Genomic DNA, 26,147 nt, shown 5'->3' with positions numbered 1-26,147 from the left:
CACATGATTCAAAAAGACATGATCGATGCTATCAAAAGCCTTTTCTAAATCAAGAAAAATTATACCAAAGTCATTCTGCACACAGTTGCCATCTATGAGATCTCTAATGAAAAATATGTTATCATACATAGATCTACCTGGAATACAATAACTCTGATCAGGGTGAACCAAATCGCAAATTACCCTTTTAGCTCGATTTGCCAGAACTTTTGAAAGGATTTTATAATCAGTGCATAGTAGAGAAACAGGTCTCCAATTCTTCATTTGTCGCAAATCACCAGCCTTTGGAAGAAGGGACATCACCGCTCTTCTCAAACTTAAAGGCAATTCTCCATGAGTCAGTGATGATTCAAGAACATGCATCAGTTCTGGACCTAATAGTTCCCAAAATTCCACATAAAATTCAGCCGGCAGACCATCGATTCCAGGGGCTCTTCCCGAGTCCATTCCAGCCAGGGCTTGCGTTAACTCCTCGAGCGTAATTGGCGAGTCCATATCCAGCCGCTGGGACTCGGTTAACGAGGATAGGTGAGAGGTTAAAAGTCTCATTGTTTCATCACAAACGACCTGTTTTGAAAACAGTTTGGAAAAGAAGTCCTGAACACATAACCGGCTGTCTTTGGGATTAACAACGACAGTTCCGCCAGGATTAATTACAGAAAAGATGTTCTTGGGTGCTTTACTGACAGAGTCCAGACGAAAAAAAGCTTTACTAGGGGTATCTAAAACCTTTAAGTTCTTAACCCTTAGTCTGAGCAACAACCCTGCTGCTTTCTCCTGGATTAACTCTCTCAGCTGAGTCTTCTTTTCTAGTAATAACTGGAAGTTTCTTGCATTATTATTTTTAGCAAGTTTACCTTCGAGCTGTACAATGTCAGCTTCCAAACAAGTCATTGTTATATTCTTAACATTTGTAATGTTTGCTCTAAACTGTTGACAAAACACCCGAATCTGGGCTTTCGTATTGTCCCACCAAAGATTAACAGAAGAAAAAGAGGGCTTTCTTTGGATTTGATTAGCCCAGAAAACTTGGAAGGCTTCTTTAAATAGACCATCTTCTAGAAGACTGGTATTAAATTTCCAGTATGCACTTTTATTTATTGACTGAGGAAAAAGAAACCCCATGGTTACTAGATGATGGTCTGAAAATATTGACGGAAAATAATCTGGAGAGACTATAGCGTTTCTAAAGGGTGAGTTTATATACCATCGGTCGAGTCTCGCGAAGGACACTCTTCCTCTGGTGATGCGGCTCCAGGTGAACTGAGGTTCATTGGGGAAAAGTACCCTCCATACATCTAGCAAACCCACCCGAGAAAGGAAAAGGGATAAATCAATACATGATTCGGGATGAGGTTCTGCCGAGTTCCTGTCCATTACAGGTTCAAAGGTACAGTTAAAATCACCCCCGATACACATACATTGGTTTAGATCAACTGTCTGCAGGTGATTAATCACAGACGCAAAGAAAACTTTCCGTTCTGTGCTCTCACTTGGTGCGTACACATTGAATAATGTGAAATGGAAGTTATTAACCTCCAGTTCAAGAGAGCTGAATCGGCCTTTAATGATCTCCTGGAAGAGGATTGACTCAGGTACTAGCCCTGGTCGAAGTACGAAAGCAACACCTGCCGAAAGGGAAGACAGGTTGCTAAAAAAGCACTGTCCCCCAAAAACGCGACACCAATCATATTCTACGTTTTGGGTGATGTGCGTTTCCTGCAGTAAAAGTACATCGACGTTTTTGCGCCGAAACAAACTTTGCACTTGAGCTTGGCGGTTTGGGTTTGCACCTCCACCGTTAATGTTCAAGGTGCCAAAGGTAATTTGCTTCATTCCTTATCAAAGGGTTTGATTGGGTGTTGCGAAATCTCAAGACTGGCTTTTGTAATAAATTTCCTGAGTCGGTGAAATTGTGACCTTGTTAGTGGAAATTCTTTGCCCTTTCTTGTTATTTCCTTTGCTGATTGAATAAATGAACCTAAATCAGGAAATGTATCCCTGATAACTACATTTCGCTGTCTATAGGTTTCATTCAAAAAGGAGAGTACGAGTTGAGGAGATATCATTGGCTGACTCAACTGAGACTGAGACAACTCAGGCACCTCCTCATCCTCATCAGATTCCGACAAGTCTGACAAGGTCCCTCCAGGATCGAGGATATCGGCCTCCGTGGTCACTATGGGAATTGTCAGTATCTCTGGGGATTCGCTGGAGAGCTCCACTGTGCAATCCACGATGCCCTGGTGATATTTGTGCTCGTCAGAAGTTGAAGCCTCAGTTTCATCCTCTTGTGGAGCACAATCTACCGAATCGATGAACGACTCGGTAACACAGTTTTGAATCTGCATCGGTAGAGCAGCACTGCAGAGGGATGAGTCAGTCACTGTCTGCTCGTTCACAGTGACTGATGTCAATGATCGTAATGGTTCGTTCGAGGGTTTATCAACGTGTTCAGCGTTGCAACTTATTTCACCCCTATAGCAATTTGCGTCCACAGAGTTTGTACACGAACTTTCAGACATATTATCCTCAATTGCAGCACCGGATTCACCATCCCTTTTTTCAAACCCGATGGAATCATTAGGAACACATTGAGGTGTGTGTTCAGCTACACTGGCCTTCTCCAATACCACCTTTTTAGGATTACTGGTAGAAAAATTATCAGCCGACGCCCTTCGTTTTTTAGAACCAATAATAGGGTCCTCCTCCATTCCTTCACTACATGAGGGAATCGCAGCAAAGGTTGTGCGAGTTGGGGTCGCTTCGGTTTCCGTGACAGGAAGTGAAGTGCGATCGTTTTTTGGACTCGGGATATGCGCATCGATGCTGCTATTGTTCGTCTCACTGCAGGAGGGAACAGCAGGAACCGGCACACTCACAGGATTAACTCCAATCGGTTGAATAGGAACACGAGTATTATCCTTTTTACAATCGGTGTATGCGTGGCCATTTTCCCCACACTTTGAACACGAAACCTTGGGACAAAAACGTTTAACGTGACCAAAGGCTCCACAGTGAAAACACGTTAGTGAGGCTGACGAGGCGTACATTTGATACTCCCGATCGTCGGATTTTACTTTAAATGAAATATTTAACCCTGTATCATCACCACGATCGGGAAGTACCATGTAAACTTGGCGACGGAAACTCATAACGTGTTTTATCCTCTCGTCTCGGCTCTTCAGAGGGATCATGGACATTCTTGACACAGCTGTTCCATAACGAGAAAGGACTGACATTAGTTTGTCGTTTGAAAGAATGGTGGTACGTTTGATACAATGATTTTCATCGCTGGAGTATCCATGGGGGACGCTAACATAAACACACCACCTTCTGTGGCTAAACCTGCACTCACGACGTCATGAACAAAGTTTTCTTCGGACAGGAAGATAACAACTTTTTGATTCATTCGTGAGGCAGCTCGGACATGCTCGCACCCGATTATTTTCCCCACTGCGAGTACCACATCCTCAGTGAGGACTCCTTCTGGTGGAACACACACAAATGCATGCTTCCTCGTTAGGCTATCGAACGCCTCTAACCGAGAGCGTGCATTCGCCATACCAGCGAATTCAACACCCCCACTTGTCCGAACCGGACAAGAAGGTATCAAACCAAAATAATCAAACTAAAGTAAGTAATAAACGTGCATTATAAGCACAAAAATGGCTTACAAAACGCCGTCGAAGCCAGTAGGCCGCACCCAAAATGGGCCCGCTCTCAATCCTCTCTCTCTCGAAGACAAAGGTGTAGAACGGATGAAAACAAAATGCCAAAGTACACGGGATAGGAAGGAGAGGGGGGGGGGGCAGGGGAGGGCAGGAGAGAAGGAAAACTCGCAAAGAACTCACTACACCACAGAGCAGTTGCTCACAGCCGCCATGACGCCACGCCCAACACACGAACGGCCAGCAGGGGGCGAGAGAGAGAGAGAGAGAGAGAGAGAGAGACTTGACTTTTGTGTCCTTTTATTATAAACAATGTAAAGCCATTTCACAAGCAGTTGTAAAAAAAAAACACATTTCACAAAGCAGTTGTAAAAAAAAAACACAGCAACCAGTTTAAAGAAATTGCATAAGGATCATGAAGACACCACAAAAAGAGCAAAGGGTATTTAAAAGAAACCAGCAAATATACAAAAAAATATATATTTTACAAACCAAAGGGGAAGACACAAACAAAACCACAACCAATTTTAAAGGAAATGCTCATGCAAGAGCTATAAATACATCAAGAGCAAATTAAGCGAAAAACTGAGAAAGAGAGAGAGAAATGTATTCAAGGACACAGGAAGAAACATATATGCAAGCAATCAGTTCCAAAGAAAAAAAGTCAAATCAATCAGGAATTATAAAGTAATTACCACTTTTGAATCATTGACTGAGCACAGAACATTGCCAATACACCACTTTCTCTCAAAAAGTTGGACGTTTCCATTACTGACAAAGAAATCAAATTCTAGCTTGAGTCGTGTTGAGACAAACCCTTTAAAAATAGAAATAGCATCAGAGCCATAGCCGTTATCTATTTTAATTTTCCGAGATTTATATATCGCATATTTTGCAACAGCAACCAAAAAATTGAGAAGAACACCCACATCTCTACATGTGGGCCTGAAAGACACACCAAATATAAACATATGCATATTGAAAGGGAAGGACAATTGGTGAAAAAGATATTCAAGGAACAAGAAAAGCGATGTCAGTCTACGACACTGTACATAAGCATGAAACAAATCCTCCTTCTGGTCACAGAAAGGACAAGTTTCCGGCAGTGAGCTGTTAATACGGTGGACAAAAATATTGGAGGGAAGCGCCCAGTGTGCTAACCTCCATTGTATGTCCGCTAACACACCATGTATTGGTAAGGTGTACATGTGAGGCCAAAGGGGGGTAGAGGGAGACCCCAACCCTAACCGCTCTGACCACAAAGCTACTCGTGTTCTCCCAGAGAGGGGTACATTCTTATTTTGTCGAGAGAGATCACGGATTCCAATCTTAGTTACAAGATGAAAAGGGGGGGTATGTTCAATCTCCGGCTGAAGAGAAGACGAAAGGAGCACTTTGATTTCAGGGAAACCTAACCGAAAGTCCTCAATGTTACCAACACCTTCCCAGCCGATGTTTAGCTGTCTAAATTTTCTAATGACTATACGTACAACTTGGTCTACAAGTCGGACAGACCGAGATCCAACTGAGGTTGCCACCAAACTAGCAGGTTTCCACTTAACTCCAGATGAATCTCTCAGATCACATACTTTGTTAATCCCTCCTTGGATAAATTTTTTAATCAGGGCATGGCTATGAGGGATACCAGGAAAAAAGTTATTGAAGAAAAGGGGTTCTTGAAGGAACATTCGACAATTATAGCCCTCAAGGAAGCGGTGGACGTCAAGCCTTTTCCAAGTGTCCAATAAACTCTGATAGAATCTCGGAAGAGAGGCAAAATTTATATGCTCGAGGTCTATCAAAAGAAGCTGCCGATCATATCTCAGTCTACCAGCCTGTTGTAACAGAAAAAATGCAAAGGGCCGCCAGGGCAGCTGTTCAGCGAACAGTAGTCTCTGCAGAGACTGCAGCCGAAAGGCCACAACCCGACCAGAGATATCAACAATGCCCTGGCCACCTTCCTTCCGGGGGTAGTACAATATCTCAGGCCTCAGCCAATGGTTGCCACTCCAAAAGAAGTTTACTAGCATTCGCTGAGTAGCCATAATTAGTTGGTTTGATGGCTGTTTTTTTTTTTTTTTGTATACAAGATCGAGGCTCGTGAAAGAGCGAACATTAATCACACAGAAAGACAAACAGACACATAAAACAAATAACATCGGGAGCGGTAGACAAGATGGGGAGAGAGGGGGAAGGACACAAACACAACATTTGAGAGCAGGGACCGAGAGACATGGAGACATCGAGAGATCTGTGGGAGGGAGAGGGCTTTGGGGGGAGGCATGTGAAGGGGGGGGGGGGCATGTGAAGGGGGGGGGGGGTGGGAGAGGTATAAACATATGGACACTGCCAGGATTTCCAGGAAAGAAGTTGGAATTTCAAACAACATTTCAGGAACAGTTCAGGATGCATGAACGGATTTTTGACAGTTGTGGACATATACATTCTAAATAAAAGGATTTGTGAATCATATTTTTGGAGCAAATACTCCTCCATGAGCCTCAACGTTTTAGAGAAAAAAAAGTTGAAAAACCAAGAACAAAATATTTTTTCCAAAAAAACCCAACAATGATTCATGACGTGTGTGGGATTCTTCCAACTAATAGGATTAATGATTCACATTTCTGAGCAAATACACATCTGAGCATCGACTTGGATTGAAAAAGGATATGAAAAATATATATATTAAAAAAATTCATGAATTAAAAAAAACATCACACGAATACATCCGTTGGGCCTCCGAGACCCAATGGCTGCGTTTATGCAGGATTTTTGATGCCTGCATCTAAGAATTAAGAGGTACACACCTGCGTGTTTCGGAATTTGTTCAGGATGCTGGCGATGAGTCGCCTGCATGGACGTCGCCTAAATTGGTGAATCACCCTGAGTGTGAAACAACTCGTGTCCATCACCAACAGGTATACATACCACCACGTGATTGAGAGAGTCTGGTTTAGAGCACCAAGACCTACGAGCTGTGAATGCACGTCGAACGACAATGGATGAACGGACTGCACCTGTACTTGTTAGTCCCCTTCCGGTGCAAACCGGAGAGGACTATAGGTTTGCACTCCGTCCCTCCGTCTGTCAGTCTGGAACGCAAAGAACAGTTTTCCGGACTTTTTTTCGAAACGCTTAATGCCCATGATTTAAAACTTGGTACGTGGTTTCCTCATGATATGTTACAGATCACGTTCGAACTTCACGACGTTTCGATCATTTTTGACAAAGTTATGGCACTTTGAACTTTGGTAATCTCCCCAACGGTTTTTCCGGACGACAAACTGCCGGCAGTGGACGTGAATTGCAGCGCAATACTCACAATGCTTGTTTAACTTTGGTTACTTTACACGACGACGTTTACTTATTAATACAGCCGTAAACTTTTACTCGAATGACGGAATGCCGGTGTTAAACGTTTGCGGTAAAGATGCAATTTACAACATAAAACGAATGAGAACTCTTAAATGTGAAGATAAAACTCGAACTTCTTGCGCGAATCGTGGGCGATGAAAATGGAGGCAAAAAGTTTGTTTGAAAAAGTTTTCAAAGTCAGCCCGTGCGCTCCGTCGCGAAAAGAACGAGAACGGCACTTAGTAGAGGGCATAGCCATATCAGTCCATATCATATCATAACCATATCATATCACAACCTCCACCTGGTTGGCCATATCACTCGGTGGTGAAGAATCACTTAAAAAATTAAATAATTCTCATATCCGAATCCATATTAGGATGTTCACCAAAATCGAAAAGAATCGTCCTTGTCAGACACACAACTTGTCCAACAAGTTTCATCCAAATCCATCCATAACTTTTTGAGATATCCTGCTGTGTATTGTTTTTGGCCCTATTTTCCAATGGTCGTCTCTCGCTTAAATTTTTCAGTTAAAAAATTCTCGTATCCGGATGCGAATCCAGATCTTCACCAAAATGTAATCATTTCGTCCTTATCGCATACACTAACTCTGCCAAATTTCGTCCGAATCCTTCCACAACTTTTTGAGATATTTCGTTCACAAACGGACAGACAGTGGTGAAAACAAAACCTCCATCAACCTTTGGTGGCGCAGGTAACAAACGGAAAAAGAAAGAACATCCGACTCGAAAGTTTTCTCAACAAACTCTACGGTTCTCGCAATATTTTGTGATTATTGGATCTCATTGACATACTTGTTAACCGAAGCTTTGTATCTCGGAGAGCGTGTCCACCGCGACAGCAAGAGGAGGCAATGGATCCTCGGCGATGTGAAGTTACATCGGACTCGACGAGCACAACAGGAGAATGAGCCCGGGATGGTCCTGGTTTTATAACAAATTCCTAAATCCCGATTACAATCAGGTACAATTACACTTAATGTTGAGCAATCAACACGTGATTAAGTGTTCTTATTGAAATGTAAAGAAATCAATAATCGATGACAACACCTTTTTACATGAAACATTATCTTCAAAGAAACTTTACTGTGTGCACAGATTACATGATATAAATATTTAATTGCCTCATGAAAGCAAGAGCAAAGGCACGTGATGGGTGACGCATCACGAGATGGGGGAGGTGCTGATGAACATTTGGAAGTTTCGTCAAAGATGGAAGTGTAAAAAATACGTTTTTGGTTTGAATTGTTCAGATCAATGTTTTGACGATGTTTTCAAACGATGCAGAAAAATATATAAAAAAATCGATGGAGGGAAACATCGAAAAGAAAGTTCCGTTTGTTCATTGCAGGAGAGTCCGAACTTTGAGATCGAAATGAATTCGCATGGAACATTTACCTGCCCTTCGTTTACCTGTCAATGAAGTTACATTCATTATAAAACATTTAATGCCGAGTCCCACGGACCGACTAGGAGAAAGTAACCATCTTGACCTCACATTATCCATGTCTCAGAGAGCTGCGAACAGTCCAACAGTTGAACATAAACAAGAATCTTCCTCTTCAAGTTCCTGATGATGAAACACAGATAGTTCGGCTGTTTCATTCATGACATTCCTCTTTACATTATAAATAAATATTTCCGCAAATTCAACTCACAGGGAATATTTTGTGACTTGAATTCGTGTCATTGCGAAATTTCCCATCGTCTCGGTACGTAATTAATCGACAGGGTTAACTTCCTCCATACCCGAAACAACACTGAGGAGCTGAATAAATTCATCATCATATATTCTATTGTGTGAACTATAAGGTCGGAAGTATCAATACCTGAACCCGTTTACGATAAGGGAATTCTTATCAACATTCCCAACTCGCATCAAACTTTTCTCCACTTCATTTCACCCTTGACAGTTTATCCGTAAAACGAGAAACTCCATACAAGCGCCGAACAAATGATAAATCGGTTCAAACGCGACAACATCCGCTTCTCGTCCAGCTCGGAGCCGCAGGGAGCGGCACACGTCGGGTGTGGGGGGTGAGGGGTAGAGGGGGGATGGTGAGAGGTTAGAGCAGAGGGAATGGTGAGGGGTTAGGGTGGAGGGGATGGTGAGAGGTTAGAGCAGAGGGAATGGTGAGGGGTTAGGGTGGAGGGGATGGTGAGAGGTTAGAGCAGAGGGAATGGTGAGGGGTTAGGGTGGAGGGGATGGTGAGAGGTTAGAGCAGAGGGAATGGTGAGAGGTTAGAGCAGAGGGGATGGTGAGACGTTAGAGCAGAGGGAATGGTGAGAGGTTAGAGCAGAGGGAATGGTGAGAGGTTAGAGCAGAGGGAATGGTGAGAGGTTAGAGCAGAGGGAATGGTGAGACGTTAGAGCAGAGGGAATGGTGAGAGGTTAGAGCAGAGGGAATGGTGAGAGGTTAGAGCAGAGGGAATGGTGAGAGGTTAGAGCACAGGGAATGGTGAGAGGTTAGAGCAGAGGGAATGGTGAGAGGTTAGAGCAGAGGGGATGGTGAGAGGTTAGAGCAGAGGGAATGGTGAGAGGTTAGGGCAGAGGGGATGGTGAGAGGTTAGAGCAGAGGGGATGGTGAGAGGTTAGAGCAGAGGGAATGGTGAGAGGTTAGAGCAGAGGGAATGGTGAGAGGTTAGAGCAGAGGGGATGGTGAGAGGTTAGACCAGAGGGAATGGTGAGAGGTTAGAGCAGAGGGAATGGTGAGAGGTTAGAGCAGAGGGAATGGTGAGAGGTTAGAGCAGAGGGAATGGTGAGAGGTCAGAGCAGAGGGAATGGTGAGAGGTTAGAGCAGAGGGAATGGTGAGAGGTTAGAGCAGAGGGAATGGTGAGAGGTTAAGGCAGAGGGGATGGTGAGGGGTTCGGGCAGAGGAGATGGTGAGAGGTTAGGGCACAGGGGATGGTGAGGGGTTCGGGCAGAGGAGATGGTGAGAGGTTAGGGCAGAGGGGATGGCGAAGGGTTCGGGCAGAGGGGATGGTGAGGGGTTCGGGCAGAGGGGATGGTGAGGGGTTCGGGCAGAGGAGATGGTGAGAGGTTAAGGCAGACGGGATGGTGATAGGTTAGGGCAGAGGGGATGATGAGAGGTTAGAGCAGATGGGATGGTGAGAGGTTAGAGCAGAGGGAATGGTGAGAGGTTAGAGCAGAGGGAATGGTGAGAGGTTAGAACAGAGGGAATGGTGAGAGTTTAGAGCAGAGGGAATGGTGAGAGGTTAGGGCAGAGGGGATGGTGAGGGGTTCGGGCAGAGGGGATGGTGAGAGGTTTAGGCAGAGGGGATGGTGAGGGGTTCGGGCAGAGGAGATGGTGAGAGGTTAGGGCAGAGGGGATGGGGAGAGGTTAGGGCAGAGGGGATGGTGAGAGCTTAGGGCAGAGGGGATGGGGAGAGGTTAGGGCAGAGGGGATGGGGAGAGGTTAGGGCAGAGGGGATGGTGAGAGGTTAGGGCAGAGGGGATGGGGAGAGGTTAGGGCAGAGGGGATGGTGAGAGGTTAGGGCAGAGGGGAAGAGGATAGGTTAGGGCAGAGGGGATGGTGAGAGGTTATGGCAGAGGGGATGGTGAGAGGTTAGGGCAGAGGGGATGGTGAGAGGTTAAGGCAGAGGAGATGGTGAGAGGTTAGAGCAGAGGGAATGGTGAGAGGTTAGAGCAGAGGGAATGGTGAGAGGTTAGGGCAGAGGGGATGGTGAGAGGTTAGGGCAGAGGGGATGGTGAGAGGTTAGGGCAGAGGGGATGGTGAGAGGTTAGGGCAGAGGGGATGGTGAGAGGTTAGGGCAGAGGGGATGGTGAGAGGTTAGGGCAGAGGGGATGGTGAGAGGTTAGGGCAGAGGGGATGGTGAGGGGTTCGGGCAGAGGAGATGGTGAGAGGTTAGGGCAGAGGGCATGGTGAGAGGTTAGGGCAGAGGGGATGGTAAGAGGTCAGGGCAGAGGGGATGGTGAGAGGTTAGGGCAGAGGGGATGGTGAGAGGTTAGGGCAGAGGGGATGGTGAGAGGTTAGGGCAGAGGGGATGGTGAGAGGTTAAGGCAGAGGGGATGGTGAGAAGTTAGGGCAGAGGGGATGGTGAGAGGTTAGGGTAGAGGGGATGGTGAGGGGTTCGGACAGAGGTGATGGTGAGAGGTTAGGGCAGAGGGGATTGTGAGAGGTTAGGGCAGAGGGGATGGTGAGAGGTTATGGCAGAGGGGATGGTGAGAGGTTAGGGCAGAGGGGATGGTGAGAGGTTAGGGCAGAGGGGATGGTGAGAGGTTAGGGCAGCGGGGATGGTGAGAGGTTAGGGCAGAGGGGATGGTGAGAGGTTAGGGCATAGGGGATGGTGAGAGGTTGGTGTTGAGGGGCTGGTGAGGGGTTAGGGCAGAGGGGATGGTGAGAGGTTGGTGTTGAGGGGATGGTGAGGGGTTCGGGCAGAGGGGATGGTGAGAGGTTGGTGTTGAGGGGCTGGTGAGGGGATAGGGTAGAGGGGATGGTGAGGGGTTAGGGCAGAGGGGATGGTGAGAGGTTGGTGTTGAGGGGCTGGTGAGGGGATAGGGTAGAGGGGATGGTGAGGGGTTCGGGCAGAGGGGATGGTGAGGGGATAGGGTAGAGGGGATGGTGAGGGGTTCGGGCAGAGGGGATGGTGAGAGGTTGGTGTTGAGGGGCTGGTGAGGGGATAGGGTAGAGGGGCTGGTGAGGGGTTAGGGCAGAGGGGATGGTGAGAGGTTGGTGTTGAGGGGATGGTGAGGGGTTCGGGCAGAGGGGATGGTGAGAGGTTGGTGTTGAGGGGCTGGTGAGGGGATAGGGCAGAGGGGATGGTGAGGGGTTAGGGCAGAGGGGATGGTGAGGGGATAGGGTAGAGGGGATGGTGAGAGGTTAGACGTCTTGATCTCAGCTCTCTCCAGCTCACGGTGTTTCCCAGCATTCGGACAGTCCGGGTTGTCGATTAGGCCACACATCTCTAGCATCTTCTCAAAGTACTGAGCACGGGTTGAAGTCGTACGGCACCATCTTTGGAAGGCACCGGACATGGAGAAGAGCCCCACGAATCCACCTGGAGAGATAAATAATGGAGTGATAGAAAATATTTTAACACTAACTTTCATCTAAAACACCAAAGTAGTTATAGTATTTCAGTACCTGCTGACTTGGCGAACTTCATGAAGGTCTCCTCCATCGTCTTGTCCACCAGGCTGAGAGCACCAGGAATGAGAGACCGTGCCACCGCGATGCGACACTTCTTCAGCAGCTGCTTGGCTCCGGGATGAGACTGATTGATATTTGTCAGGAACTCCTCCAGCCACAACAAGTACCTGTGGAGGGATAGAAAGGATGTAAGTAACTATTTCATCACGACTACAAATCAGATAATGACATCATTTCTTCTCGTTTACTCACCATACTAAATTTAAGATGCACATTTTCGGCTGAAATAACATTTACCTGGAGTAGTTTGGCCCATCATATGCAAAGAATAGGTCTGCCATATCCCCGTTGCACTTGTGGAAGAGGGCCAAGTGTTTGTCTTCACAGAATACTGCAACATTAGGATCAGACGGGTATGGTCTTTCACGCTGAGCCAGAATGTAGTGGTCTTGCCGAGGTGGCCGGCACGCACCTGGTCTTCATAGGCCACATACTTCTCGAGGATGGTGAGAGTGGAAGGGTCCTGCAAAGTCAGGTCGAGGGTCTCGCGACTACATGGCTGCATGAGATTGAGCAGGGCCTCGGGGTTAGTGACCTCAACTTTCTCCTCCTCCATGGATCTCTCAATTAACAACCGTTTCATGGTTTCACTGACTGTTTTGAGACAGAACAGGTCTTTAGTGTATGGCCTCCCACTCAGCACACTATTCAGGCAGCCACTTGTGACGAGTCCAGCCTCAATGAGGATTTCAGAGTAGCCTGAGCCCCTGCATTTGTGACCAGTCACCATACCCATGTAATTCATCCCGGTGTGGAATGGCCAATTGACATTGACATGAAAAAATGACATTGCTTACCGCTTCTGTGGCTTGACCTGTCGTGCAAGAGGAGAACATTATTGGCAAAAGTTTTCTTCTTATTTTCATTTATTGAATTAATAGTGTGTTATATTGTCTTATTTAACCCTAATTACTCACAAGTATTATCATTTCCAGTATGCATGGGCATCTTAGAGTTTGGTACATTTGAAGTATAAAATGAAATCAAAAAGTAAACCACTTTATGACTGGTCTTGTCTCAAAAAGAACACACAGATTAGTGTCGCCTTTTTACTTTGTTTGAAAAATAGATTTTCTGCTCTTCAAGAACAAAATACAACAAACTCGCCGAATAAAACATTTGCCAATTTTGAGACAGCCTGCAGAGAGTCTGCTTCTGGTACCATTCCTTTGAAACCAAGGAGGAAAAGTCGGATCCCATGGGAAACAGAGGAAATATGCCAGAAACGCAAAGAGCAACACAAAATGGCAGAAATTAAAAACTCTGCACCTTCAATGGAAAACATCAGGAATTACAACAAAGCACGAACTGCACTTACCGATTCCTATGAGAGAGAACAGATTGACTATCTCCAGAGAAAAATTGATAGGATAAATAATGCTACGAGTAACAAGCAATCTGCTGTGGCCTGGAAAACTGTAAACGAGATAAGCGGACGGAAATGCGTAAACAAATCCAAACTAAAAGCATCCAGCCAAGAAGAAAGATTGAAACTCTGGCAAGAGCATTTCCAAAGCTTATTAGGGAAGCCACCTCCAATCAAGGATGAAGTAATAACTCCTGTGATTTCAGATGAACTCGACACCAAAAAAGGTCCCTTCACCATAGATGAAGTCCATAAAGCTCTTTAAAACATTCAAAACGGGAAAGCCTGTGGTCTCGATGACATTCCAGCCGAGATTTGGAAACTAGGTGAATTCGATGAGATTTTACTGAATTTGTGTAATGCTGTATACCATCAAAATCCAATAGATAGATGGACAGAAGGATGTATATTGCCTTTCCAGAAAAAAGGCGACCTAGGGCTTACAAAAAACTATCGAGGAATCACTCTAACACCAATAGCGGCCAAAATATACAACCTGATGTTATTAAACGGAATCAGGCCGCGTATAGAACCAGTTCTGCGAAAAAATCAAAATGGCTTTCGTACTAGTAGATCGACCTCCGGGCAAATCCTTACTATTAGACGTCTTCTTGAAGGCGTTAAAGATAAAAATCTTCCTGCTGTTTTCCTATTTATTGATTTCTCGAAAGCTTTCGACTCCATCCATCGAGGTAAGATGAAGGAGATACTGCTAGCATTCGGGATACCTCAGGAGACAGTTAATGCCATCATGATGCTGTATAAGAACTCGCATGCAATAGTCCGATCACCTGATGGCGATACAGACTGTTTTGACATCATGGCAGAAGTTTTACAGGGTGATACCCTCGCTCCCTACTTATTCATAATATGTCTCGATTATGTGCTACGCAAAGCAATAGACACCGACAATGAACTTGGATTTACCCTAAGTAAACGGAAAAGTCGGCGATACCCATCCAAGAAGATTACAGATGCAGATTATGCAGATGATCTTGCGGTTCTAGCAGACTATAACAAGGATGCAGCGACACTACTACACAAGATTGAAGAAGTAGCCAGCCAAATTGGTCTCTACATAAATGTCTCGAAGACAGAGTACATCAGTCTTAATCAAGATCAAGTCGTAGACATAAAATCACTCACTGGTGAAAACATCAAAAAGGTTGACGAATTCACATACCTGGGAAGCAACATCGCCTCCACAAAAAGAGATGTCGTCATCAGACTTGGAAAGGCTTGGGGAGCTTTAAACAGTCTAGCCAAGATTTGGAAATCTGCGCTTCCAATAGAGCTGAAACGAAACTTCTTTAGAGCAGCTGTTGAATCAGTTCTTGTATATGGGGCAATTACATGGACCTTGACATCATCACTAGAAAAGGCCCTGGATGGTGCATACACTCGCATGCTCAGAGCAGCCCTAACATCTCATGGAAGGAGCACCCCACAAAATATGAATTGTATGCAAAAATCCCACCAATCAGTGTAACCATACGTCAACGTAGATTAAGATCTGCTGGGCACTGCTGGAGAAACAAAGATGAGCTCGCAAGCGATGTTTTACTTTGGTTACCAACTCACGGCAAACAGGCACCAGGGAGACCTGCGAAAACATATATAGATCAGCTTACAAATGATACTGGGTGTCTGGTTAGCGAACTACCGAATGCCATGAGTGACAAAGATGAATGGAAGAAACGTGTCATGGAATGCCGAGCTAGCTCGACGCAGTAAGTAAGTAAGTAAGTAAGTAAGTATATTTGAAGTTAGATGTCTGGCAAGATTTGGAGTGAAATTTTACTGATTTTTTGCATACTCTTCGAGTTTTATTGTATTAAACTTGTATAAATCATGAAAATAACCATCTCAAACGATTCCTCAGGCCAGAATTAGCCGGAAAAATGGGTTCATTTGCCTCTGTATGATGTCCAGTTCAAAAGTTATACCAATTAGCGATTTTCATCGGAAATCTAAGATGGCCGCAAAGATGGCAGCCAACGGACCCCATGGGACAATATTTCGTTTGGGAACATGAAAATTCGTTTATTAGACACCTTGAGGATTCCAAAAGTGTAAGTTAGACAAGTCAGGAGATGACGATGGTCACGAGCGAGCGGTATTCAATGACAAAGGTCAAAACCGACATTGAAAAAATATAAATAGGAATGTATTATCTGTTATGAGACTAGTTAGGTGCACAATACGGAAAATTCGGTTCGATTCCGACAACTTTGAAAATTTGACCTTTGTGACCTTGAAATGTCAAAACGAAGGTTACTGACCTTGAAATGAGATAGAAAAGAATGTATAATCAGTTATGAGGTTAGTTAGCTGCACAATACCGAAAATTCGGTTCGATTCAGACAACTTTGAAAATTTGACCTTTGTGACCTTCTAATTTCAATGGTCGAAGATGATGAAATTTGTTGGAAAACTTGTATTTCATGATGTTTGTGATAATATAAGATCATGTACGACATTTCACCATCAGGAAGCGCACAATGTAATAAAACCATCAAAAATCGACTTTTCTAAATTTCGTGACCTTGTGACCTTGACCTTGGGGCGAAAGTGAAAAATCGAGCTCCGTGGGGATAGACACGTGACATTGGCCTAACCAAATATCGAAACCCCTGTCACATTCCACCAAACCCCTCGGAGAAGATGTAGCTTGAACTCGATTACCCCCTCAGCTTAAAAAGACATCTTTTTCGGGCGTGGCTTCGCCCACAATGGGCGCCATACGCCCACTCTTGGCAGGACAAAACTAGATCATGATATCAACCTCCCAGCCAAGTTTCATCAAGATCGGATCATATCATCGGGTCGTTATGCTGTGGACAGATAGACAGACACACAGACACACACACATGACGAATATAGTGGTAACTCTGTTTGATAACTCGTGAACCAAAAATATATCAACGAGGTGCATGGGGACCCCTTCTTCCTTCTCAACGAATTGATGAACCATCTCTGCTCTGGTCGCACAAGTGACGTCACAGTCATGATTCACAGGTTCAATTACCAGACATTGCAGATGGTTCGCTGTTCCCACTCACTGTGGCTTCAGAACTTGTTTTGGCCCGACACGAATATTGATGGGGCATCGCATCACACGCCAGGAGCTCCTGAATGAGAATTCGGTTGCGTCGGAGTGTTTGACCATTTGCTGATGCGAGCAAATATGACCGTGGCTCTTCACACATGGAGAGAACCGTGGCTGGCTCCCAAAAATGGGTGTTGTGGTTCTGTGGAGAGAACCGTGGCCGGCTCCCAACAATGGGTGTTGTGGTTCTGTGGAGAGAACCGTGGCCGGCTCCCAACAATGGGTGTTGTGGTTCTGTGGAGAGAACCGTGGCCGGCTCCCAACAATGGGTGTTGTGGTTCTGTGGAGAGAACCGTGGCCGGCTCCCAACAATGGGTGTTGTGGTTCTGAGGAGAGAACCGTGGCCGGCTCCCAACAATGGGTGTTGTGGTTCTGAGGAGAGAACCTTGGCCGGCTCTCAACAATGGGTGTTGTGGTTCTGAACGCGAACTCACTGTCCAGGGTATAAGCCCGACATTTCGTGTGTCCGAGAATGCCGATCGTGGTGGAGCCTTTGTAAGTAGCGGCGCCTCTCCAGCTCCTCATGGATGAAGTTGTCATCGTCGTGCACGTTGGTGATTCTGGTTGGTACCAGCGATTTGATTTTTCTGCCCCATCAGCAGTTGAGCAGGACTTGCCAAGCTGCAGCTCACCAGGGTGGACCTCCAAGCTAGCAGAGCCAGATGAAAATCGTTTTCCCACACTTTTTGATTTGCGGAGGATAGATTTCACTTTCTCGACTTGGTGCTCAATGAATCCATTAGATTTTGGGTATGTTGGGGATGAAGTGACCTGATCAAAATTCCATTTCCCAGCAAATGAACGAAATTATGCGCTGGTGAAATGAGGACCATTATCACTCATAAACGTATCAGGAATTCCGAACTCAGAAAAAATCTGTCCCAAGGTCGCAATAATCGTGCGACTGGGAGCAGACTTGGGCAGTTTGTGAACAATAGGAAATTTGGAATAATAATCTGCGATGACGAGCCACTGAGCTGCATCAAAATATAACAGGTCACATCCGACTTTGCTCCATGGTCTGAGCGGAATGTCATGTTGCTGTCGTGGTTCAGGCAGTTGAGATTTCTGATGCCATTGGCAGGTAGGACAGCGTTCCACCAGCCGATCAATGTCCTTGTTAACGTTATACCAGTACATAGTGTCCTTCGCCAGCAGTTTAGTTTACTCATGGCCAAAATGGCCTGAGTGGAGTTTCTGCAGAATGTCGTTTTCATGCTCTGAGGTATAACGACTCTCTCTCCTTTAAGAATTACGCCATTTTCAATTGACAGCTCATCCCGAAAACGCCAGTATTTCCTGAGAGCCTCTGGGAGGTCCTTCAGATGGTCTGGCCATCCACTGATAATAAAGTCTCGAAGTTAACTCAGGTCAGAATCACGAAGTGTTTGTTTCCTGTTGTTGCTGAGACAACTTATCAGAAGAGAAACGGGCCAAGTCAACACGCAGGTCCAAGTCAATTGTCATTGTATTGAGTGGACTAGGAAGGCGGGATAGGCCATCGGCAAGCTGATTGTCTGCCCCAGGGTGGTCCTCCGTTGTAAAGTTATACCCTTGGAGTCTGACAAGCATTCGTTGCAATCTCGGTGGGGCAGCAATCAATGGCATGTCAATGATCATCAACAACGGTTTATGATCAGTGAGCACAATGAAACTCCGACCATACAGGCAGGTATGGAAACGTTTAATGCCAAACACAATGGCCAATAGCTCACCTTCAATGCAAACGTAACGTTGTTCAGTATCTGTTGGAGTTTTGCTTGTTTTGCTGTAAAAAGGGGAGCGGTCGACAAGATGGGGAGAGAAGGGGAGGAAGCACACAAACACAACATTTGAGAGCAGGGACATCGGGAGATGTGTGAGAGGGAGAGGGCCTGGGGGGAGGCAGGATAGGTATAAAACGCAAGGACACCAAGGACTTCCAGGAAAGAAGACAAAAGTCACCTCAAAAAAGTGGATTTGGGGTGAAATTAGCGGGGGTAGAAAAGATCAATGTTTTGGATTGGGGAAGATAAGAGATGGTGGTGAACAGCCGTTTAACTTTGGAAACCTGCTAGCACAAAGGCTACGATGCTCCGGATGCCTCTCCTCGCGACGCTCCCGTCCCGGGTGTCGCCACCGAGCAGCACAAACAGGTAGTAATATATATATATAATATATAATATATACAGTGCATTCAGAAAGTACACTACTCACAATAAGTTAGGGATATTGGCAGGTTCTTTGGTGTGGTTGATTTTGTGTATTAATTATGTTGAAAAACGTTGTTGGTCCTACTTCTATGGTTATTAATGAGTGTGAAAAACACAGCATTCTTGATTTAAATACCATAACCCTAACCCCTATAAAAAAAATAAACTCACTCCCACAATATCCCTAACTTATTGTGAGTAGTGTATTCAGACCCCTTCACTTTTTTCACATTTTGTTATGTTGCAGCCTTATGCTGAAATCGCTTAAATTCATTTTTTCCCTCATCAATCTACACTCAATACCCCATAATGACAAAGAGAAAACAGGATTTTAGAAAGTTTTGCAAATGTATTAAAAAGGAAAAACTGAAATATCACATTGACATAAGTATTCATACCCTTTGCTATGACACTTGAAATTTAGCTCAGGTGCCTCCCATTTCTCTTGATCATCTTTGAGATGTTTCTACACCTTGATTGGAGTCCACCTGTGGTGAATTCAATTGATTGGACATGATTTGGAAAGGCACACACCTGTCTATATAAGGTCTCACAGCTGACAATGCATATTAGAGCAAAAACCAAGCCATGAGGTCGAAGGAACTGCCTGCAGAGCTCAGAGACAGGATTGTGTCGAGGCACAGATCTGGGGAAGCCAACAAAAAAATCTCTGCTGCATTGAAGGTTCCCAAGAGCACAGTGGCGTACATAATTCTTAAACGGAAGAGGTTTGGAACAACCAGGACTCTTCCTAGAGCTGGCCGCCCGGCCAACCTGAGCAATCGGGGGAGAAGGGCCTTGGTAAGAGAGGTGACCAAGAACCCGATGGTCACTCTGGCTGAGCTCCAGAGATCCTGTGTGGAGATGGGAGAAACTTCCAGAAGGACAACCATCACTGCAACACTCCACCGATCTGGGCTTTATGGCAGAGTGGCCAGACGGAATCCAAACAGTTCAATCTCGGTTTCATCAGACCACATAATCTTGTTTCTCACAGTCTGAGAGTCCTTTAGGTGCTTTTTTGCAAACTCCAAGCGGGCTTTCATGTGTCTTTCACTGAGGAGAGGCTTCTGTCTGGCCACGTCTGGCACTGAGGAGAGGCACGATTTTACGTGATGCTGACTTTTGACTTTTTGACCAAATTATTAATTTATCTTCTCCATATTCTCATAATAAAGCTTTGTTGAAAATATGATGACAAAACTGAAACCGTAAATTTAAATTTCAGGTCAATTGGATGAAAATTGATGATTTCATGTGACGTTGACCTTTTGACAAAATTATTAATTTGCGTTTTTTTTTTTTTTTTGTATACAACATCGAGGCTCGTGAAAGAGCGAAAATTTATCACACAGAAAGACAAACCGACACATAAAACATATAACATATAGCTTCATCGCGGGAGATTCCAATGATTCTGAAAGCTTTGGTTTCAACAGCGTGAAGCCGAGCTAGGTGTGAGGCAGGAGCACCGGCCCAGAGGGGAGAACAGTATTCCATTGAGATGCGGATGAAAGCCTTGTATGTGGTGAGGAGCTCAGGTGTGCCAAGGAAGGACTTCACAGGATGGAGGATGCCCAGTCGGCGACTGGCTTTGGAGGCCAGCTTGGAAATGTGGTTTTCCAAAGAAAGATCATGGCAGATAGTGAGACCCAAAAGCTTGAGCGACAGAACTTCTTGGAGAGGATTGTTGAGAAAGTAGATGGGAGGGTTGTCCAGTCGATCTTTTCGGAGAGACATAGTCAGAGTGTGAGATCTGTCAGGATTGAAAGACATGGTCCACTTGTTTGACCAGGCTGTGATTTTGTCCAGGTCTTCAGAGAGTGAGGAGGCTGCAGACTGCCGATCTGAGGGAAGAGGAATGGAGCGGCAGAGAGTGGAGTCATCAGCAAAGAGATAGAGAGGATTTTCCAGAGAGTCTGAGAGATCATTGATAAAGACCAGAAAAAGCACAGGGCCAGAACACTGCCTTGGGGAACTCCAGCCTGAACAGGAAGGGGAAAATAAATATATATATATAACCTGAACAGGAAGGGGAGATGAGAGAAATCCATTCAGGGCCACACGTTGACTAAGACCAGAGAGGAAGTCCGCAAGCCATGCATGGAGATTTCCATGGATACCATAGGAGGAGAGTTTGGTGAGCAGAGCTGGGTGCCAGACCGTATCGAAGGCACGTGATATGTCAAGGGAGACAGCTCTGATTTCCTGTTTGGCATTGAGGACCTCCATCCATTGTTGAGACAGCAGAAGCAGCATGTCCAGAGTAGAGTGACCTGGTCTGAAACCAAATTGATGATCAGAGATCAAGCCATTGGAGAAGAGGAAAGATTTCATATCCGAAGCAGTGATGGATTCCCAGACTTTGCTGATAATTGGGAGCAGGCTGATTGGTCTGTAGTTGGAAGGATCTGTTTTTGCACCTTTTTTGTGTAAAGCGGTAATGCTTGCTGATTTCCAGGATGCTGAAAGATGACTTTGAGCAAAAGAGAGGGTGAAAAGAACAGAGAGAGGGTGAGATAGAGCAGGGGAGCAGGATTTTAGGACCCGTGGGCTGATGCCGTATGGTCCAGTTGCAGAATCAGAGTCGAGATTTGACAAAAACTCCTCTACCTTGTCAGGAGAGAAGGACACAGAGTCCAGGAGCAGTTGGGTTCGACTGGGAAAGGTGGGAACAGAGAGAGATGGGTTTGGGACACAAGATTTTGAGGCAAACACAGAGTTGAGGCATTCGGCTTTGTCACGTGCGATGTCAAGTGTGTAACCATTTGAGGTAAGGGAGAGGATGGAGGGGGAACAAACACCAGAAACGGATTTGACCAGACGCCACCAGGATTTGGAGGAAGGAGACAGGTTTGAGAGTTCATTATTGAGTGTGGAGAGATACTGCTTCCTGGCCCTTCTGAGGGTAGACAAACACTTGTTCCGAGCTTGGTGGAAGGAACTGAGATTGCCTTCAGTTGGATTAGCCTTCCAAGAGGCACAGGCAAGTTGTTTCAGGGCAACTGCCTCACCACAAGATTCCGTGTACCATGGACGGGAGGAAGGGTAAGACAACTGAAGACGAGATGGGATAAATCTGTGCATGAGAGAGAGCAGTTTGCTTTGGAAGAATTCCCAGGAAGAATTGATATCAGAGGCAGTGGAGATGGGAGACCAATCCAGATGATTGATGGCTGCTTGAAGACCGTCCCAGTCGGCCTGAGTGAAATTTCAGACTCGTCGACGCTGAGGAGGCTCTCTGAGAATGGCCAGAGAGATGTGGCCAGATGGCCAGAATGGCCAGAGAATGGCGTTCTCCGTATTATCATCATAAAGCTTTGAAAATTTGAGGACAATAGCTCAAATGGTAAAAAAGTTACAGCCCGGACACACACACACACACACACACACACACACACACACACACACACACACACACACACACACACACACACACACACACACACATACACACACACACACACACACACACACACACTATTACAAAACCCCGTCTCCTGCTGTGCAGAGGATGGCCTGATAATATTAACTATCACATAGCAATAAAGACTTAGACATCATAGAGTGATTTAAAACAAATCCAACTTATTTTTTCCAAACTTTCCCCCCAATTTTTTTTTTTGCCCAAAACACTCCTCGGCACTCACCTGTGAACCTCTGAGAGTTTGATGAAGATCCGTTTGACCATCTCTGAAAAAATGCTGACAAACACAAACGGCTCTTCTTATTGTATAAATATATAAATACATCACACAGACACCCTCTCTCCATCCTAATACTCCACGATCTCCTCATGCCATGACAAGAGGATAACACCCAAAATGCCATCTTCTCCTGCTTCCCACACCTGTGAGCATACTTCGATCAATGTTCTGTTGATTCCATCCATTATTCTGGAGATTCTGTTGAACTGGTGTGGCATTTCGATCTCTTCTCAACAGATAAGGAAATGTTCTCATCTTTGGTCCTCTATGCTGAAAACCTTCCCCACTCTTATCTATGTGAGACATTTTAACTCTATTCTGCTGATTGCTTCCTCTTCCTCTGTCAGAGAAAGCCTTATCAATGTAAGTGGAGAAATGTTTTGAGGCTGTTGGCAAGCAAGCCTGTTTTTATCAGATGAAGAACTCACAATGTCATTGCAAAATATCACTCCACATCCTGAAGAACAGCTCACTTTTATGAGGAGCGGAAGCTGCAAGGCAAAATATTCCAAATATGATATTGAAGGAGCTGGGGCTCCCACGTCGATCGGAAGAATGGACGCGACAAAAAGCTGGAATTCATCCGAGTTGCTTTAATCAAACCAAACACTCAGGCACTCTGAAAAGCCCGTTTATCGGGCAGCAATATATATACAAATTATCCCGGAGCGTTTGCCCAGGAAAGGCGAGAGGGGGCGTGGCCCAGCGTCCTGGCTGCGGCCTGGCAAGTTGAGGGCGAGCCTGCCCGGGCATGCCCGGGCATGCCCGGGCGTCCTGGACGAGCCCGGCATGGTGATCGCTCCGCGTCCTTGATAGGTGCAAGGCGATTGTGAAAACCCAGCGGTAGCCGCTACACACGTCCCCCCAGAATCGACTTGCACCGGCAGGGTCAATTTGAGGGGGGGTCCTGATGACCCGGCCAAAGCGACCCCTGGCGGGTCGTGGGAGGGGGTCCGGTGTGGTGGTGGGCGGTCGGGTGGGGGGCACCGTGGACGGGGGGCGGCCTTGCCGCGGCGGAAGGGCCACCCGTGGTGGGTGGTCGACATCTACGTGCGCCGGCTTGAGGCGGTCCACCGCAATCCGGTCCGACCTGCCGCCGATGTCGATGACGAACGACTTGTCGTCCCGTCGCAGCACCCGGAAGGGCCCGTCGTACGGCGGCCGGAGTGGCCCCCGATGTGCGTCGTGACGCACAAAAACATACTCCGCTGTGCGAAGTGCTGGGGGGATGTAGGACTGGGGGTCACCGTGGTGGGATGTTGGCACGGGGGCAAACCGTCGGGCGGCCTCCTGGAGGTCCGAGCGCTAGTGAGCTGCGGACCAGGGACTGGTAGCGTCGGGCACGAATTCGCCCGGGACGCGTAGCGCCTGGCCATAGACAAGCTTGGCGGTGGATGCCTGGAGGTCCTCCTTGGGGGCCGTGCGGAGGCCCAAAAGGACCCACGGCAGCCGGTCGGCCCAACCGCCGTCTTGAAGGCCGGCCATGAGCGCGGCCTTCATGGAGCGGTGGAATCGCTCGCACAACCCGTTTGCTTGGGGGTGGTAGGCCGTAGTATGGTGGAGCTTGACCCCCAGGTTGCGGGCGACCACGCCCCACAGCTCGGAGGTGAACTGTGGTCCGCGGTCTGACGAGATGTCCGCCGGTGCGCCGAACCGGGCGACCCAGGTGGCGATGAAAGCCTGCGCCACGTCGGCGGTGGTGGTGGAGATGAGGGGAATGGCCTCCGGCCACCTGGTGGTCCTGTCCACCATGGTGAGCAGGTGTGTGAACCCCCGTGATGGGGGGAGGGGGCCCACCAGATCCACGTTGACGTGGTCGAAACGTCGTTCGGGCACGGTGAAAGGTGCCAGCGGGGCCTGGGTGTATCGGTGGACCTTGGCCCGTTGGCAGGCCGTGCAGGTGCTGGTCCAATTGCGGACGTCCCGACGAAGGCCGTGCCAGACGAATCGCGCCGACACCAGCTTCTGGGAAGCTTTCCGGCCCGGGTGGGAAAGGCCGTGGAGGGAGGCGAAGATGCGGCGTTGCCAGGTGACGGGCACGATGGGGCGAGGCTGGCCTTGGGAGACGTCGCAGAGCAGGTCAGTGTCCGCGAAGGGGATGTCGGCCAGGCGGAGGCCCGTGTCCGCCGCCCGGAGGGCTTGCACCGTGGTGTCGGTGGTTTGGTCCGCCGCCATAAGCGCAAAGTCCACGCCCAGGTGGACCGCGTTCGCGCTGGCCCGGGAAAGACAGTCGGCCACGGCGTTGTTTTTGCCGGCGACGTGCCGGATGTCCGTGGTAAACTCCGACACGGCGGAGAAGTGGCGCTGTTGGTGGGCCGACCACGGCTCCGTGACCTTGGTCATGGCGTAAACCAACGGCTTGTGGTCGACGAACGCCCTGAAAGGTCGGCCCTCCAGGAGGTGGCGGAAATGGTGGACGGCCAGGTGTAGACCGAGGAGCTCCCGGTCAAACGTGCTGTATTTGAGCTCGTTCGGCCGGAGCTGCCGGCTCAAAAAAGCGAGTGGCTGCCAAACCCCGTTTACCCATTGCTCATGTACGGCGCCCACCGCGTAGTCGGAGGCATCCGTGGTGAGGGCGATGGGAGCGTTGAGCACCGGGTGAGCGAGCAGTGTTGCGTCGGCGAGGGCCCGCTTTGAGCTTTGGAAGGCCGCATCCATTGCTGCGGACCAGGCGATGTCGTGCTTTGCCGGCTTGCCCCGGAGGGCTTTGTAGAGGGGCCGCATGAGTTGAGCAGCGCGGGGCACGAAGCGGTGATAAAAATTCACCATTCCCAGGAATTCCTGCAGGGCCTTTATGGTGCGGGGACGCGGGAACGTGGTGATGGCCTCGACCTTGGTTGGCAGCGGCACGGCCCCGTTCTTGGTGATGTGGTGGCCCAAAAAATCAACGGCCGTCGTGCCGAAGTGGCATTTGGCCGGGTTGACGATGAGGCCGTGCTCGCTGAGGCGCCCAAACAGTGTTCGGAGGTGGAGGAGGTGCTCGGCACGGGACGTGCTGGCGACGAGGATGTCGTCCAGGTAAACGAAAAGGAACGGCAGGTCACGTAGCACGCCGTCCATCAAGCGCTGGAACGCCTGAGCCGCGTTCTTGAGACCAAACGGCATCCGCAAGAATTCGAATAAGCCGAACGGCGTGATGACTGCCGTTTTAGGGACGTCAGCCGCCCTGACAGGTACCTGGTGATATCCCCGTATGAGATCAATTTTCGAAAAAATGACCCGTCCCGCCAGACGGGCGGAGAAGTCTTGGATATGCGGGATCGGGTACCTGTCTAGGGTGGTAGCGTCATTGAGACGGCGGTAGTCGCCACACGGGCGCCATCCACCCCCCGGCTTTGGCACGATGTGCAGTGGCGAGGCCCACGCGCTATCGGAGCGCCGCATGATGCCGAGGTGCTCCAACGCATCGAATTCGGCCTTCGCCACGGCGAGCTTGGCTGGGTCGAGGCGGCGGGCCCTGGTGTAGACCGGCGGGCCCGTGGTTGGTATGTGGTGCTCGATCCCTTGCCGTACTGCGACGGCCGAAAACGTCGGCCGCGTGAGGGCCGGGAACT

The 26,147-nt window shown here is 47.6% G+C and overlaps 1 protein-coding gene across 1 annotated transcript in view; it reads right to left on the bottom strand.

Moving 5' to 3' along the window:
• Positions 1-12,964, bottom strand: part of LOC144893406 (uncharacterized) — a 78,722-nt gene extending 65,758 nt beyond the window's left edge. Inside the window, 4 exon segments of the mRNA XM_078784007.1 lie at positions 11,924-12,067; positions 12,154-12,326; positions 12,457-12,512; positions 12,632-12,964. Of these exon segments, the coding sequence (XP_078640133.1) occupies positions 11,924-12,067; positions 12,154-12,326; positions 12,457-12,512; positions 12,632-12,964 (706 nt within the window).
• Positions 12,965-26,147: the final 13,183 nt, after the last annotated feature.

The sequence above is a fragment of the Myxine glutinosa genome, chromosome 8 (genome assembly GCF_964187855.1).
Source record: "Myxine glutinosa chromosome 8, kmMyxGlut1.1, whole genome shotgun sequence".
In the NCBI taxonomy this organism is placed as follows: domain Eukaryota; kingdom Metazoa; phylum Chordata; class Myxini; order Myxiniformes; family Myxinidae; genus Myxine; species Myxine glutinosa.
The sequence above is the reverse complement of the archived record's forward strand: the minus strand, read 5'-3'. Positions and strand labels throughout refer to the sequence as shown.